At 44.8% G+C, this 18,049-nt stretch overlaps 1 protein-coding gene across 4 annotated transcripts; it reads right to left on the bottom strand.

Moving 5' to 3' along the window:
- Positions 1–278: 278 nt before the first annotated feature.
- On the bottom strand, positions 279–16,732 carry FAB1 (fatty acid biosynthesis 1). Of its 4 annotated transcripts, none has more exons than XM_086501955.1 (13): positions 15,977–16,732; positions 15,576–15,850; positions 15,193–15,396; positions 14,982–15,092; positions 14,806–14,901; positions 14,656–14,701; positions 14,319–14,398; positions 14,169–14,237; positions 13,998–14,082; positions 13,770–13,924; positions 13,607–13,687; positions 696–755; positions 279–519 (listed from the first exon to the last, which is right to left on the bottom strand). In XM_086501955.1, the coding sequence occupies exons 1-13, from the start codon at positions 16,350–16,352 to the stop codon at positions 388–390; spliced, it is 1,770 nt and encodes a 589-aa protein (XP_086358081.1). In that variant the 5' UTR covers positions 16,353–16,732; the 3' UTR covers positions 279–387. The 4 variants fall into 4 exon arrangements, with proteins under 4 accessions (XP_086358081.1, XP_086358082.1, XP_086358084.1 ...); XM_086501956.1 differs by having other exon boundaries at positions 15,983–16,732; XM_086501958.1 differs by having other exon boundaries at positions 15,576–15,781; positions 15,983–16,730.
- Between the last annotated feature and the right edge of the window lie 1,317 nt (positions 16,733–18,049).

Here is an 18,049-nt window from a genome sequence, read left to right as displayed (position 1 = left end):
TTGCATCCCCGTCCCCCCAAAAAACAGTCTAATATGGCTCTACTCTAATCTACTAGAAGGTGCACCATGTCTGCAACAACAATGATCATCCCATGGCCACTTTGGTGCTCGTTTTCTGTACCGAACAAAAGTTTGTCCACACAGATGTATTGCAACTAAAACCCATCAATGGACTATGGCAATGCAAGCTCCGCATCTGAATATGGTGGCACACAACAAACAAAAAAACAAACTGTCAACACTATTTACACCTGAAAGCATTAGTAGCTATGTGCACCTTCTTAAACACTGGAAAGCATATGTTTTCTTTTATAAATTTCTCTCATACATTGTGCAGCCCTCCAGCTGCAAATCAACAATCAGCAAGCACGCTGTTGGCACGAACAGCTAGTTGTCATTAGACTCTACGTATGGTGCGAACAATATGGAAGAATTGTGGCCCCCAAACCCAAAAGAATTTGATAGGGCCACTTTTATGTCCAATCGCTCCTTTTGACCTCCAACCACGACGTCCATGTTCTGAGCAATGCACAGACAACACAAATCAGCTAAGGGAACCATTAAAAAAAATCACTAATAAGCTAGATTCCTAAAGACTAAGGATATATCCACAGGATGAGATATTCCCTTCTTTTTTTTCTTTTTTTTTTTGTTTGGGGGGGGGGGGGGGGGGCCTTGCAAAGAATCCAACTTACGATTTCTTTTTCTGGATTATCCACATTGATGGTTGGATGAACCCATCCGGTTCTGATTGCCTGACAGTAAACAAAACACGACATTAAAAAATACGTTCTCTTTTCCTCTTAAATCCTATTTAAGACAAAGCATGTTTTTTATCTTCTTTTTTGGGATTTTTTCTATTTCGTAATGTCATCTGGTACATCAAAGCAAATAACATAGCCGGTGCGTGTTTTTTCATTCCCCCTTCCCTCTTGAAACTATAAAATCGCACCTTTCAATTGAAGCTCATAACCTTGAAATCTTCAATTATTTAAAGCCAAAGACAGACTTGCTTTAAGTTAATTTCTAATCCTGAAATACAAATGCTGTGACTTTTCGAATGAAGCATTCAACAGCATTAAAAAGCCAAGAAAGTATTCAACTAACACTTGTCAAAGGGATTGTCAAAACAAGACGTGCTTTGTCACATCCAATCTTCTAGACTAGAACCAGTTCTGTCAGATCAGATACACCCCAACTCTAAGACCAATCCAATAAAAGAAAGAGAACAAAGGCTCCCTTTCTTCTTCTTATATCCTCTAAACAGGAACAGGGGAGACAACAGTATCAGAAAAGATTCCTACACATGAAGCAGATTTTTATGTTAGCCAATTGAGCGTAAGGGGGTATCAGAGCATACGACAACGAATAAGAAGAGTCCACATCCAACCGGCCTTCAAAAGACATGAATTGGACCTTTGGGAAAATTCCACCAGTATGTGCTAAACGATTTTAAAAAATGTCCATTAATACGAATCTCTGATAGATGCTTCATTTAATTAAGTAAAAGGGAAATAGAAGCGCATTCTCAGTTCGCCTAGTGGCCGTGGAGGCGAGCACGAGCAGAAGACGGGGCAAACTACAGGCAGGAGCACGGGGCAACTTAGATCAGGCAGCATGGGCAAGGCCAAGAATAGTGAGGGAGCAGATGTCAAGTCCAGAAGGCCAGACGCAGTTATTTTTTTATGTATAAGGTCTCCAGCGGTGGTCACTTCATCTCGCTGAGCGAAGTGGTGTAGGTGGGCGACGCATTCTGAGCGTGCCCTGCCAAGCTCGATTCCTGTTGGTGCCTATATCTCGACTTTTGCAGATGTGCTTCCAAACCTTGGTGATGGCATATCTTGCGAGATTCGCTATAGCAATTTCTAAGATTGTGTAAAACAATGTTAAGGAGATGAATGTTGAAGTTACAGCATCTCTAGTGAAAAGCCCAAAGTGATCCAGGGTTGACACGTACAGTCACGTATGACGGGTACACGTACGAAGACGTGCGGTACTAATCGAAATAAAAAAATTTAGGCGTACGTTGACGTAACGTACGAGCAAAAAAAAATTCATACGTCTTACACACTACAAGAGAGACTAAACCAAGAAGTTTTCAAACTCAGAAGTTAGAACATGATAGATCATATGAGTCATGACATAGACCTTAGTACTTAGTACTAAGTACTTGCAACTTAAGTCTTACAAGTTAGAACATGAAAGATTTTTCCATGGACATTGGAAACGGGAAAAGTCCAAAAAAAGAAGAATCATGATCTCCAAAGTGGTGGCGGCCATAGTAGATCCGCTACTAGAGCCTCGCCGCACATTGGGCATGGTTCTTTGAGCCAATGCAGCCATTGGGCTCTTGGTCAAATGCAGTCGAAATTGCGAAATGATCCCACCCCACCCAAAAAAAAAAAAAAACGAACAGTCATGTACTGAACGTACGAGTTGTACGGTATGGTGCGGTACGTACGAATCGTCCCGTACGAGGACAACCTTGAAATGATCCCAATATTTATTTTGGCTTTAGGTATTTATTTTAGGTTAGGTGCAACGGAAGTGAAATGGTGAAGACCTAGGTTTTACACTTCCAAAAATCCTTTACTTCTTTTCCTTGCGTTAGTGATTCCTTTTAGCTTGAATGATGGTTCCTTTTATTTTCCTGAGAGAGGGAATGACAGAGAGCGGTAGAGAGAGAGAGAGAGAGAGAGAGAGAGAGAGAGGAATGACACCCGATGATCCTCTCAAGGGCCCCCCACACCGTTGCCAATGTGGTATTTGCTTTTCATTGCGTAAATGGAATCTACACATGCAATACCTCGAGTGCAAACTCTACTGACTCCAATGGAGAATGTCACATGCATAACTCTTTAAGATGAAGCACCTCTAGGGCTGATTTGATGCACCTTTGGATCCTTCTCGATGTGGGATTGCCGATGGCCACCAAGGTAGATCTGGGGCTGATTTGCACTCCGGATGCGAGAGGAATGAAGGGCTGGAAGCTGGCTGCAAAAACACAGATCTGGCTCGTAAATTGCAGCAGATGTATCGCGTAAACCAGGGCTGAAAACACAAATCTCGATGATGCCGATGATGTACAGCAATGAAAGCACTCGATGCGGCGAGGGAATGACCGGAAAGAGGCTCAATGGGCTGCCGAAGGCCCGGACCGCATCTGGAATACTCGCGCTTCACAGATCTCACCAATTTTCGGTGATGGAACGGGGCTGAAAACTGAAAACGTTGGCTGATCTGCTGCAAATGGAATTTGCTGGCTGATTTGCTATGGAAACACTCGGCTGATGGGTTGCTGCAAAAACGCTAACTGGTTCCACTGCAAAATGCTGAGGCTGATCTACTGCGCCTCTAGCGCTTCCTCCACTTATGCCAAAACGCTGGCTTAGCTGCTCTAGGTCGAAAAATTTAGGTTAGGTCGGTAAAAATGTGCAAATGAGCGCATACGGGCAACAATTCACTGCTCGGTGAGCCATTTAATAAACTAACTAGACCGACACGTTCCTCTAACTAAGACCTACATGCTCGTCATACCAAATGCCCACCGTAGTGTCACAACACCCGTGGACATACCATTTATGCAAGAGGGTTCCAAAACTGGAAAATTGGCTCTAGAAGTCGATGAAGCATGTCCACGTGGCACATAGAGCCATGTGCACGTGACATTTTACTTATTTGTCAAAGTCAGGATAGGACAATTTGCTAAGGTGAGCATATAAGCACCACCTTGCCCCATTGTATCATCAATTCATTGCCAAGGTTGGTTGGTTCAGCTCTCGTATTCTCCCCATTGCTTTTCGCTCTCGCATCCTCGACTTTGACATGGTATCACAGCTCTTGGCTCTTTGATCTCAAGGGGGAGAACTAGCACGTGGTAAAGAAGAGGAAGACTCGTGTGGAGAGGAACATTGTGTGTACCGGCGTTCAAAAACGCAAGCAAAACGAAGCACCTAAAGCTGTGCGCGATTGCATTCTAAAAGGCAAGGTGAAAATTGGCGAATTGTCTCTATTGCAGCGCTTTAAATACGCTATAGCAAGAGGAGGAGTAACAGTGGAATCGTAGGCATTCTGAAACGCTAGCAGGCAATAGGGGCATTTCGGCTTCTCTTTAGCGGAGCGTTCTAAGACGTCGGCAAGTGAACCCTCCATTGTAGGGTTTTTCAAAGCGTTTTGAAACATTGTCGATAGAGCACAGAGATCCAGCGTTTTGAAACGCTAAAAGGTCTTGGGGAGTGTGACAAGACGCAAGGCATGAAAGCGATGGCTTGCATTTCTTAGCAAGCAGAGAGTTGCAAGCTCTTGGTAGCATTTTGAAACGCATGCGACAGCTAGCAAAGGGAGTTAAAAGGTTCTTTTTGGAAAGGCTTGTTGAGAAAGGCCGTCAACGGAGTTTTTGACATGAGCCTCCTTTGGAGAGTCTTTTTTAAAGTTCCTCTGGGGTCATTCCCACGATGGACTCCATCGGCCACAAATGTCCAACACCAACTATCGGCTATGGAAAGTGGATCGGCCAACACTAAGTTAGCAGCCTATGCTCAACTGAAGTACTTGAGGAAGTCGTCGATTTGTTTGTCTCAAGATTGTAAAGCCAAAGGCAAATGCAAGCGCTCGCTAGAGGATAGAGGCAAAGGCAAGCTTAACAAGGCCGCCGACAAGGCACCGAAACACCCATACAAGATCAGCGCAGTCTGGGTGTGAGGGCTAATTTTGCAACACTGGAATAGCAAGAGCTCTGATCTAGAATGAGAAAATTGATCGTCCCTTTGAATGACCCTCCGAAATTTTTGAACTAACTCGAGTTGTTTTACAAACAACTATACCTTGATTTGGCAGCACTTATCTTGCTCGATCCAAAACTATCTTCACCTACGACACAACATTCTCGGCACAGGAATCACACCATCTCTTTGCAGCCACAAAACCGTTGGTTGTTCTTGAATTCGATCCTTAGTGGGGACACCACAAGGTGGATAGGGGGAAAGGGAAACACACTTGTCACGCAAACAATCAACCTCTATAGCCGAGGATCATCACTGCATCCCAATCCACAAGAGTTCACCTTCAAAACTAACCCAACCTCAAAACTAACCCAACTGATAGCACGCCACACCAAATTTTTCATGTTTACAACCGTGCAACAGAACACACCGTTCTCTCTTTCTCTCTCACACAGGGGGAGACACATCGAGGACGATCACTCTTTCTTTCAAGAAGGGGGACGTGACAAACTGCTAGCGTGTCAATGTCACGAGGACGTGGCAACTGTTAACTATGTCACGAGGACAGGCAACTGCTAACCTTAGTTGTTGGTTTCTTTCCAATGATTTTTGTTTTATTTTTGAGACCCTCTTTTTGAAGTTGCAAATGGTCAGACATTGTATAGCCAATGTGAACGGTAGTTTCATCCGCAGACGGGAAGTTGGTCGGCACTGGAATTTGTATAGTACGAGGATGTCTAGGCTCAGTTCAAGATCATGTAGGTCCCTCCGCCGCACTTAGCAAGTTGGTGGATACTAGGAAGTGAACTCAATAAAGGCATAAAGCCAAGGTGGGGTCACCAAAGGAAAGTATCTGACAGATGGGCCACATTGCATTTTTGGATGAGGTCCCAATGGGGATAGATGGTCAAAAGACCAATGGAAGCCCAACGAAAGCATCTCCTGAAAATTAGGGAACTGTTATTTTTGGCCATGAAATCTGTTCGCGTCATTACCTCCGGAATGACAAGGGGAACATTTTAGAACTCTGTTGCAAAGTCCACTGGACAACCAATCGGGAGATTTTTAAGCAACAAGCACGAAACGGGAAATGGCCTGTAAATGTGCCAAGTGGCACTCTTTGGTGGACTTTCCTCATGCAAAAGAAGGTAGCGCTCAATTTCTACTAGAGAGGGCTTCATTTGCAGCTTGCCACAAGTTAAGAGCTATTGACTGCAAGCTTTCCCTCTCATGTACAGTGTGGTTCAAGAAGTCATGTCCTACACACCCCACACTGCTCTCTCTTCCCTGCGTGCAGTAATGTGATGCCCCACAAGAGGGCTCTTCATTTGACTCATGTACAGTTGTGTGGTTACATAAACAGGAGTAGCTGACTGCTGCTCCAAAAGCAGGCACAGGTGAGGGTGATTTAACCTCACCATACAGGTGCGATTTAAGCGCTGGTTATGCGTTGTATTTTGACTGTTTTTCAGCCAACGCCAAAACCCTTGGGAATAGTGCCCCACTGCTAGAGGACAATTCGGGGACTGTTTAGGGCTGAAAATAGGGCAAAAACCAATAAATACAACGTGTTGATTTTGTTGTTTTTGGGTAGGAATCAGAGGGTTTATGTCAGTGGAAGCGAGTTCCAACAAGGGAATTGGTTTTGAGCAAGTTTTGGGGCTGTTATGTTGCCGAAATTTTGCCGGTATCTAGCTGGATACAAGCAAAGAATTCCCAAGACTCTTCTTTGTAAATACCCTCTTAAAGAATAAAGAAATACCGAAAGGGGCACCAATTTTGGGGCCTACAGGTTGTCGGCGTCTACTCGGGGCATTCTAGCTTCCGAGCCGTGTGTGTGCTTAAGTGCTAATTCCCGTTGCAGGTTACCTTTGTAAAGTGCTCTTTGTGTGTCTAAAGTAAAGAATTTCGGGTGAAAGCCAAAGCCTACCGCCCCATCGGCCGATTTCAAGGTTCTGTTGCCGGGACATCAATCACTCTTTCCTTAAGAAGTGAGCCTCGATTGTTTTGGGTAAAGACACAGAGTACAGGAACGCGGGATTACACTATGGCCGACAAAGGGAAGGGCATTATGGAAGAGGGTTCCTCTTCGAAGGACAGACAAGAAGTTCCTATGGTGTTCGAGATTGGCGAGAGCTCACGGCCACGTCAGTCTGTACCTCCTATTGATGTGAATGTCCCTCCACCAGTACAAGGCAGGGCTTTATGACTGGGCAACTTGAGGATGATGCGTTCATGACTCATTTAGTTGCCGCAGTGAATGTGTTTTAGCAATTGGTGCAGAACCTAAGGTTTATGGAGTTCTTGCAATACCCACCAGTGCCACATCAAAATAGGCAACCTACACCACGAACAGAGCTTGTTGAGGTTGAAGCCCAAGTACTTCATGCGTCTCAACAGGATAGGGACCACTCGCATGTTGCGGAGTCAGGGGTTCCAAAACAAGTTCCTCCCGTCCTTGAACAGGTGATTAGGACGCCTATTCCACGGGTTATGCCAGTTCAGCCCACCACCTTTCAGAGCCCGCATGCTATCTTGAATGGACAAGGAACTGGATACCAAGGCAATGCACCCAGTTTTTCCACCACCCACGTTACATCCTGGGTATTTCGAGGGTGGATCTGTGTTCCAGAGTATGGTTGGTTATGCGCCTGGAAATCAGTCGTACATTCCAAGAACAGTGTTTGGGGGTATGCAAAGCATGATGCCAAACCCCATGTATGGTACCATCGGCATGCAGCAAGGTTTTCAAAGCAACCAGGGCCAGTTTGGGGTACCACAGGCTCATTTTGGCATGGCTGGTTTTTCTGGACAGCAGCCAGATATGGCATCTCTGGCGCAAAATGTTAATGTCCAAGATGTGCCGATGATGCCTACTACAGTGCCCATGTTGCAGACAATTCCCTATAACAATTTGGGGACACTGGAAAAGCCGAAAGCTTACAAAGAAGGTGGTGCAACTGTAAAGTTTACCTCTTTCAGCGGCTTCAAGGATAAGGCAAAGACTCTCACTTTCCTCCAGCAGTTTGATAAAGCTTATGCACAAGGGAATTTTACAGAGGCCTCTAAGGTCAAGAAAGCTGCCACTTTCTTGAAGGACAATGCGCTTACATGGTGGACGACATTGTTAATGCAAGGACAGGCACCCGCCACTTGGGTCTACTTCAAACAAATGTTTGCATCTGCTTGGCTGTCAAATGAATTTGAAGCCGACGTCATGACAGATTGGCACGAGCTTGTTTCGGCTACATGCAAGAGCTTGCTCGAGTACAATCGGAGGTTTTGTAAAGCGTTACTCTCAGTGACCTCCTTTAGATTTGTGCCATTGATAGAGCAGATAGAGAAGTATTGTTGTGGGCTGCCTAAAGGGCTTCGAGACTACTATACCAAGAACAGAGTGGCTACCCTCACCCATCTCATGGAAGTTGCTAACATTGGTCTTGCCTTGTTGATAGGAGAGGGCATTGGGTTTCTGAGCAACGAGAAAGGAGGGCAGCAAAAGAAAAATTCAACGAAGAAGCCCTTTGTGAAAAGGGCTCTTGAAGCGTCTCAGGGGTCAAAAAAGGCCACCAAAGATAAGGATTCAGCCGGGACTTATGGAGCACAAGGAAAGAAACAGAAAAGGAAGTCTTTTGTGCGTAAGTCGCTCCAGGAAAAGAACGTCTTAATGGCTGAAAACAAATGCTTTATATGCGAGCAGTCTTGTCACTTTGCTACCAATTGTCCACAAAGGAAACGACCAGCTAACTCAGATGATAAAGAGGACCAGAAAGGCAAGAAGCCTAAACCCATGGCAAGTTTAGTGCCAGATATGGTGGGTGACAGGCCCAGTACAGATGCCAGCGAGTTATGCAGAGCATGGGGTAAAGTTAGAGATCAGACAGCACTCATCTTCTTTGATCCAGGTGCCAAAGCAAACTTTATCTCACCAGAGTTAGCTATGAAGTTGGCCATCAGAGCTGAAGAGATGGGGTACACAACAGAGGCAGGGTTGGCATCTCCTGGCCACTCAGAGTGTGTTACTCCCATTATTGGAAAGCTGCGTCTACATATTCAATCATATGTAGACACAGAATAATTTTATATCATGCCATTGGAAGGGTGTGATGCGCTACTTGAAATTCCGTGGATGTTCAGAGTACATGGCGTGCTGGATGCCTTTGGCAAGACGATCATAGGGGCAAAACTCATGTTTTGGATGTAAAGCTCAAAGGGGAGTCTGTCCCTATTGTATCTGCTTCGGCTATCACTTCTATAATAAAGAATCATCTTTCTATGTACTTGATTTTTGCACGTGATGTCTCAGATAATTGTCAATCAAATTTATTTGTGTTAGATAAAGAAAGGTAAGCATTTTTGCGAGAGTTTAGTGACTGTTTTTCTAATTCATTACCGTCCCAATTGCCGCAGAGAGACCTGAGGATCGTTGGATAGATTTGGTGCCAGGGTGTAGCGCACCAAATACACCTCCCTACAGGGTTAGCGCAGCGCAGCAAAAAGAGATTATGGGCCAGGTTGAGGAGTTATTAGAAAAGGGGCTGATTCAGCCTAGTTCTTTACCCTTTTGCTCCCCAGTGCTTTGAGTGCAGAAAAAGGATGGCTCATGGCGCATGTGTATTGATTACCGTACGTTGAATAAGAATACCAGACACAGCTGAAATTTGTGGCTTCCTTGATAATGCATCAGCCACAACATTCTTCTTGCCTTCCACATGCATAATCTGGAAGTGGAACAAGAAAGAATGTTTGCCCATCGCATATGCTTTTCGGACAACTTTGACTGTGTCAAGAAGTATCACAAGGTCTGATGGTCTCTTTGGACAACAAAATCAGCACCTAGGAGGTAGTGCTTCCAACTAGAAAGCACATGAATCACGGCCAAGAGCTCTTTCTCATAGACTTGCATAGTCTTCTCTGGCCCTTGCAAAATTCGGCTTTCATAAGCTACTACCCATCCATCTTGCATTAGCACTGCTCCGATGCTACTGCCACACACGTCACACTGGACCACAAATGACTTCCTGAGATCTGGCAGAACAATTACTTAATCTAAAGTCAACTTTTCCTTTAAGAGACTAAAAGCTGAAATCTCTTTTTGGGTCCATTTGAAAGTGACCTCTTTCTTTTGCAAAGCGTGAAGAGGTGATGCTATCTCTGCAAAATTCTTTATAAACCTTCTATAGTAGGAACGCAATCCCAAGAAGCTTCTGACATCGTGCACAGTCTTCAAGTTTGGCCATGTCTTAATAGCTTCAACCTTTGCAGGATCCATTCTGACACCATCCTTTGAGACTATGTGGCCAAGAAAGTGGATCTCTTCTAGGAAGAATTCACTTTTCTTAGGATTGACAAGTAACTTGTGACTGCGCAACTCTTCGAACACAATGGTCAAGTGACGCCTATGCTCCTCTTCATTCTTCGAATAGACTATCATGTTTGCAGACGTAATCGAGGGCCATTACAATTCTTTCAAGAGGAGGGTATGTCACAAACTGATGACGTGGCAGTCCCGCAAATGTGGGAGAACCGTACGAAAGCCCAGATTTCAAGCTGACTGACTGATTTGACATGTCGTATAGACAGCTCCGCGTTTTGTGATGTGCCACGTGGCAAGCTGTACGGATTTTCGTTGCTTTTGGGCCAAAGAGCTTTTGAGTTTGCAGCTTTTCATGTACTTGCTTTTGATTTTGAGGCTAAGAGCCTTTAAATAAGAACCCAAAACCACTTCTCCCCTCAATTAGCTAACAAGCTTTTGAGCAGAGAGGACCCGCGGGAGTTGTAACTTTGCTCAAGCATTAATATAAAAATAAATACCGAAAGGGACGCCACATTTTGGGGCCAATACCTTTGGGCACGTAACTAGGTCGGGCCGTGTCGACTCTATTTTTAAAGTATGATAAAGTTGTGAAGTATTTTAAGTAATTCTCTTGTGTCATAGTAACAAGAAAGGGCGTTTCAGAGGTCCGAAATGGAAACACCGTTTCCTCACTGTTTCGGACCGGAAGAAACTCCGTTTAGAACCTTTTTTTTTAAGGGTCAATTTGAAAGGAAAAGGCAAAGGCTTGAGTGCCTACGCTAGACTAAGGAGCTACAGGAGGCCCTCAAGGCACTCCCAAGTGGTAGTTGCCTAGGGGAGGATGGTTTGAATGTGAGTTTCTTCTTGGAGTACTTGGAGGTGCTTGGTCGAGACCTCTGTAGTGCCTACCAACACATTTTGCACACTAGGGAGATACCTGACAGCGAGCAGGTTTCTTGTAGACCGTAGGTTGAAGGTTCTGATATTTTGTCATATAAATTTTGAAGTTTTGTAGAATAGAAAATTATGATCATTGACTTATCTTTCTAGGCTTCTTGTTTTAAGTATTAATTGGTTTTTTTTAATAAATAAAAAATCCTCGTTTCTAACAAGTTTATGCAGGGGTAGCAACAGCGAAGAAGCACGTAGCTAGTGACACAAAGCTGGGAGTTTCAAGGGATCTGGCCGCAACGGAAGAAAGGGGATGGACTACGATAAGGCAGAAACGCATGGCGGCCGCGGTAGGACTACGACGCGAGGGGAAACCTACGAGAGGCAATTGTCACAAATTGATGACCCGACGACATATATTAAAGACTTTTCAAATTATAAGTTGTTCCAACTTATGGACAATGCCGACAGGGCAATAAGGACACAAGGCCAATAAAAACATTGCGTAAAAGCTGGCTGACATGGCTGCTTTACGGACGCCTACGAATTGCATTGCTAACGTGGCAGGCTGTACGGAATTCCGCGAAATCCGTTGTCTGTTTTGGGCGGCAACTTTTGGCACCAGATGCTTTTAGGGCTTTGCTTTTGGCATCCCTTGTAAACTTTAAAAGAGCCCCTGGGACCTCACTCTACAGAGCATCTGGACGTAGAGTCTAAAAGAAGAGGTCCCTCGGGAGTTGTACTTTGCAATGATTAATGAAAAATAAATACCGAAAGGGGCGCCAGACTCTGGGGCCAATACCTCTGGGCACCGAACTACGCTGGGCCGTGTCGACTCTCTCTCTCTCTCTCTCTGGGCACCGAACTACGCTGGGCCGTGTCTCTCTCTCTCTCTCTCTCTCTCTCTCTCTCTCTCTCTCTCTCTCTCTCTCTCTCTCTATTTAAGATCAGTGATTATGAAGTTTTTGTTCGTGTGTTGCTATTGATTTCTTGCTTGGAGTGTCCAAGCCTGTTACAGCAGCAACAGAAGGGGGCCATTGCTAGGGCTCTCTCTCTCCCTCTCCCATTCCCTCTCCCTTTCCCTCCAGTTGTTTGAGGTGCTAAAAAGTATTTTCCAATCTATTATTTTCAGATGGCACCTGGTGCCCTCACGTTACATGGGAGTAGTCCACACTCCAACAAAACCTCCTCCAATTGTTTCCATAATCGGCTAGGCATCTTGCACCACAAGCTCCATCTCTAGATCTCATCCTCTAAAGTTGAACTATCATACAAGTAGTAGTACTGATCATACAAGTGGTACTCCAGATATAAGAATCCCCCTCTACCTCCAAAGCCTTCACACATGCACTTGGTTGGCTACATATTGTATGGACAAGAGTCAGCTGAAGTCGGAACTAAAAATTCCATCCTTGGATGGAAAAGAGAAAATCAAAGTACCTCCTCTGCTTCTACGAGGAAAGTAATCTCTCTCTGTCATCCAAAAAAAAACCCAACCTGATACAAAGTGCAACTGAACCATCACCTTGCTACCCCTCTTTGAAGAGCGGCCGAAACTCCACATCGACCTGTGCAAGACAAGGCTGGAACTCCACATCAACTTGCATCAAGTCCTCCTTGGGATTACTCCATCCGCAACTCCAAGAAAAAAGTGCAACGGCAAAAGATACAGCAAACAACCAATCCTCCTCGAAGAAACACAGCCATAGGAACCCGCTTCACAAGTGTTGAAGAAGATCCCACTACTATCCAAACACCCCTCTCTAAGAACAGAGCCGGAAAAAGATCTCCCCCTTCAGATCCAAAGCTGCATGCTTGCTCTCCTTAAGGAAAGAAACCGCAACATACCTTCATCTCGGTAAACCGAAGCAACCCTGCAATGCTCCACGACCTAAATCCTCCAGAAAAAATCAGCAAGTTTCTTCTCTCTCAATTACATTCAATATTGCACTAGATCAGTCTACGCTAAGCAACCAAGGCGGTCAAGACACTAGGGGCCTAGGGCTTTGATACCATGTCAGAATAGATAGCGGAAGATGCGATGAAGATACGGGCTGGCCTCCGATTAAGTGGACACCTCGACTTTGATAAGATCCTATGACACTTGAGAACGCCTCCACTGCCACATACATATACAATATCCCTAGTTGAATCCAAGAGATCACCCTTAACGAAAAGTGCAAGGTAAAGACAAAAGTCACACTCTCTACTACCATCTTAAAGGTGTTTCACTCCTAGCAATTGAACACTCAACAATAGAGACCAAGAATCAAATGCCCTTTTCGGTTTGCATAGAATAATGGCCACATGTCCTATTACAAGCCATAGAAAGACTGGGCCAAGTGGAAAGGTAACCCTTTGTAGCCTGCAGCTACCAGAAACTGAAGTAATAGAGCACCAAAGGAAAAACTTGTTTGTCAGCAGTTCAGACATTGCTTAAAGCAACTGAGCACGACAGCAACAGCTCCTTGCAAATGTCGAAACACGAGCTCCACTAAAGTCATGGCCCAGTTACAACCTGGGGGAAAATTTTCTTAACTGCTGTATAATAAAAATGATGCAACTTACCACTTGCAGCAAACAACAGAAGATTTCAACAGACTTCCAGTAGCGATTTTGAGTCACAGTAAACCCCCCCCCCCCCCCAAAACCCAAAAAAAAAAATCAGCATTCATGTTTTCAACAGGAGGTGGATTACCTGCACAGTTGCAACAGCTTCGACTGCACCTGATGCCCCTAGTAAATGGCCAATCATTGACTTCGTAGAGTTCACTTTGAGCTGAAAGAATGACTAACGCCATCAGCGTTAACAGTAAAAATTTGAAAAATTTACCGCTAGAAAGGCACGGTTCAGCTGAGACCTCTGGGTTTCTACCAAAAACCCTCATCAGTGCTTTATACTCTTGAAGATCACCCGCCCGAGTTGAAGTCGCATGAGCATTTACATAGTTCACATCCTCTACTCGAACTCCAGCTTGAGACAATGCCTTCTCTATACAAAGCATGACCCCCGCACCTAAGGACAAAAAATTTGGAAGTCAGTGAACCATTGACTTCTACACAGAAACCTTCTTAAAGCATTCACTTGCCTTCAGGATGAGGTTCTGTCATGTGATAAGCATCACATGTGAAGCTCCCACCAAGAAACTCGGCATGTATGGTTGCTCCTCTCCTCTGCAGGAATACATATCCCTCTCAGAATCTGGTACAAGATGCACACAGAGAGAAGCCCAAGTAGTGAAACTGATGCAAGTAAATACCTTGGCATGTTCCAACTCTTCCAAGAGCAGAACTCCAGCACCTTCACCCATGACAAATCCATCTCGATCCTGTAAGAGACGATACATTAGCCCCACGCTTTTTTTATCAAGCAGAAATATTCTTGAGGAAGAGACTGGAAAATCATTTACCACATCCCACGGCCGCGAAGCCTTCTCAGGAATATCATTTTTCTGTGACAAAGCCCTACAAGCAACAAATCCTCCCAGCCCTGCAGAAAATAGAAATCAAATTGTCAGCTTTACATGGTCTAAATGGTAAGACATCTGCAGTATTCTTAAGACTCCTTCCCGTCATATTGAGAAAAGCTAACACAAGTTTCTACATCCAACTAGATTGTCCAGCACCACAAACACAAGCGCCCATGACCCTCCATCAACCACCATTATGCCAAATGACTGAACATGAGCAAAAGACCACTTGCGCAAAACAGCACAAATACTGTCAGTGAAGAAAAAGAAAACGGACCAATTGGAATTATTGCTGAATCAGAACCACCAGACAACATCACGTCCTGAAATTCAAGGGAGCATCCACGTCAACGATAGCAATAGGCACATTCCCCTCTCCCCTGCATACACATGTGTTTGACAATAAACCAAAAAGTAGTAAACTCACAGCCTCCCCTCGAAGAATATGGTTCGCTGCACTCAAAATACAGAAATTGCTTGTTGCACAGGCTGTCGATATAGAATAATTTGGGCCCATCCAACCCTGAATACCATGAGCTATATATTATGAATTCACAAAGAACAGTCTAAAGTACAACACTAAAGTTAGTGCCGAGAGGCTACCAAGTCCATGGCGAGCATAGCTGAACCCATGTTTGTTGTCGCAAATGGGACACAGAAGGGATTCATCTTGCGATAAGAAACCCTCAAAGCCTCTATGGCATCATTGAAAACCTGCTTATACAAAGAGAGCCATTTATCATAAGACCTCTCAATCAAAAGCACCACATAATCAAGGACTCAACCAAAGATTGGTGCAGAAAAGAAGAGAAACCTTCATTCCCCCAAGTGCAGAACCTATGAGTATGCCACATTTTGTCTTGTCCAGTTCATTCATGACTTCTGGTGAAATGCCCCCATCTTCCAGAGCCTTTTTCCCAGCTGTGAGTAGATAAAGCATGAACTTGTCCATACGCTTGGAGAGTTTTGGAGCAACCCACCCTTCTGTTGAAAAAGCCTTGATTTCCCCAGCTATTCTCTGAAATCGCCATAAGATCAAAGAGTATCACATTAAGTACGATAATTCTAACAAGCATAGCCTGCAAAAGGAGAAGCACTAGACGCTACCAAGTGCCAAGATCATGTCACCAATGCAAAGTCTTAAGGCAGGACCACATTTTGTAGCTGGTAATTTTCAGCGGCGTGCAAAATACTCACAGTTGGAAATTCTTTGCAGTCAAAGCTTTCTATTTCACTGATGCCACTTCTGCCAGCCAGAAGGTTGCTGTAGAAACTATCTGGATCATGTCCTAGAGATGACACTACTCCCATGCCTGTCACTACAACTCTCCTGGGTTTAGTCTTCAGCTTCTTCTTCTCTGTTCTTTCCCTCACAGGCTGAATTGCAATTGCCCAAGCTTTGCCTATAGGACGATCAAGAACACAAGTTTCACAAACCAGCACTCCACTGCATGTCAACAAGTGTAATGTGTCTGTGCAAAGCAACGACCAAAACTGTGCATCAACAACCATCCAGTGGTGATGCATGTGCATGCACACAAGCCAGGGCACCTAGAAACAATTGCATGCAAAGGAGATCAATAATGGTACAGTGGTACCTGCACCTGCTACTTTGGGGTGCCGACGAGCAGCCCTCATGGGCCGTGTACCAAATCCAAGCCCGAAAATGCCATCACCAAAAAGAGGGGACTGTTTGGAGCTGTAGTACTCAGGGCAAGCTTCAAAAGAGAGGCAAGAGCCAAGCCCCTGCAGGCTGGATCCACAGAAAGATGCAACTCCTGGTAGCATACTGCTGTAGCCCTGATTGCTGCAAACCAATGCTGACCCTGCTCCACCCATCCTTTGAAGCCTGCGTCGGGCGCGCCGTCCCAGAGGGGAAGCAGGCCCACCCCTCTCATCGCCCGCAGTGGCACCGTATGAACATGCTGCTGCAACGAGCCATGTGTAAAGGGGAGCTACCATTGCCATGGCCATGGCGTTCTGAGTGTCGGGAGTCTTTGGAGAATCGATTCACTGTGTGATGTCAAGGTCCGTTTCTGTGCGGAATGCAATTGCCGATTTGCAAGGATATTGGACGCGGAAGAGATCTCTGGCCAGCACGCAAAGTAGCTCGCCTGCTGCTAATCTAATCGGCTTCACGGAGAAATCATGGAAGAGGCTGAACGTATAAACAAAGGCCACCCGACTGTGGGCAGCAAGGGCGTGGAGAGGACTCAATTCAGCGCATGAGGGAAAGAGAGAGAAAACTAACCACTCACATACACGCGCATACCTGCATGCACTAACAAGCTTGAGGAGGGAAGAGGACCGTAAGTAGGAGATGGGTTTTAAACCTGTTGCACACACACCACCCTCTTGCCCTGACCCACCACCAGCCCGGAAAGATTCTGAGCAAGCGAGACGAGAGAGCTCTCCCGGTTGCTGCCATGCTCTAGCCCGTTGCCGGTCACAATCTGCCGGCTCTTCCCATTCCCTAATGCTTGATTTTCCATTCAAGATATCGGTAGTTGTTGCTGGGATCTTCTTAGATGCCATCCCAAGATTCGCTTTAGATAAAATGAGGTGGAAAATGGCAGCAGTCGATTGAGGTATGGAGTAGCCGGGTTGAGTGGCACACGCATCCCATGCAAGGTGGCATCTTTGCCCTCACTCATGGTTGGTTTGGGTTCTTTGCGACAGTTAATGTTTTTTAGTTGGTATGGGTAATGTATGGATGGGTTAGGGCTCCTTGTAAAAGCCCAGTGAACATGTAGTCTTTGTTGGGGCTCAGGGCACGGTTTGTGCCTGAGGAGATGTTGTATTTTTTGGCTTTGTTCATAGTATCTAGGGAAAATTACCAAAGTACCCCTCTAATTTGTGGAAATTCTCAAAATTCCCGAAATACCCCCAATATTTTGTCATAAATTCCCAAAATGCCCTTCAAATTTTCCAAAATTCAAAAATACCCCTAGTTGCGAAATTAAATTTCTCCAAAGATTATAAAGTTTGTAGCTTTTCATAAGAAGACTCATTGCTTATCAATATAAGATGCTAAATCCAAAATTTGAGTTGATTATGTAGGCTTTGGAGATGAATTGCTTCATTATCTTTAGACATGTACCTATGCAACCTGATTCGGTGAAAAACCTCACGGATGATTCTTGCTCTAGTAATGGCTTCTCTCTCCATCGTGGCGATAGCTTCTCCCTTTCCACTTGCATCATGCATGCTTATCCTTGCAGATTAAGGCGTGTGGCTCTTACCTCTACAATTTAGATGTACCTATGCAACCTGGATCAAGTGAAAGACCTCGTGGATGATTCTTGCTTTGGTGATGGCTTGTCTCTCCATCATGGTGATAGCCTCTCCCTTTGCACTTTGCATCATGCCTGCTTATCCTTGCAGATTAAGGCAAGGGTCTACTCCTAGGCTATGGCTTCTTCCTTACTTCATGGCATTCCATTACTTTTCCACAGAGGATTTCTCAATGTAGTGTTTTTTCTATGACTTGCACTTGCAATATTTTGCCCTAACTCTAGTGGGGATTGTGTTCTTTGAGGTGGACATAGCTAGGAACTCCTTTGACTATTGTGTCCAAGTGCTGACATTGTGTGTCTTGGAAGGGCAGAACATTTTGCAGCTTGTCATAATAACTAATATCTAATTCTCCTAAATGATTTTCTCATGTTAAA

Source organism: Adiantum capillus-veneris, chromosome 26 (assembly GCF_014529385.1).
Source record: "Adiantum capillus-veneris isolate H3 chromosome 26, ASM1452938v2, whole genome shotgun sequence".
In the NCBI taxonomy this organism is placed as follows: domain Eukaryota; kingdom Viridiplantae; phylum Streptophyta; class Polypodiopsida; order Polypodiales; family Pteridaceae; genus Adiantum; species Adiantum capillus-veneris.
The sequence above is the reverse complement of the archived record's forward strand: the minus strand, read 5'-3'. Positions and strand labels throughout refer to the sequence as shown.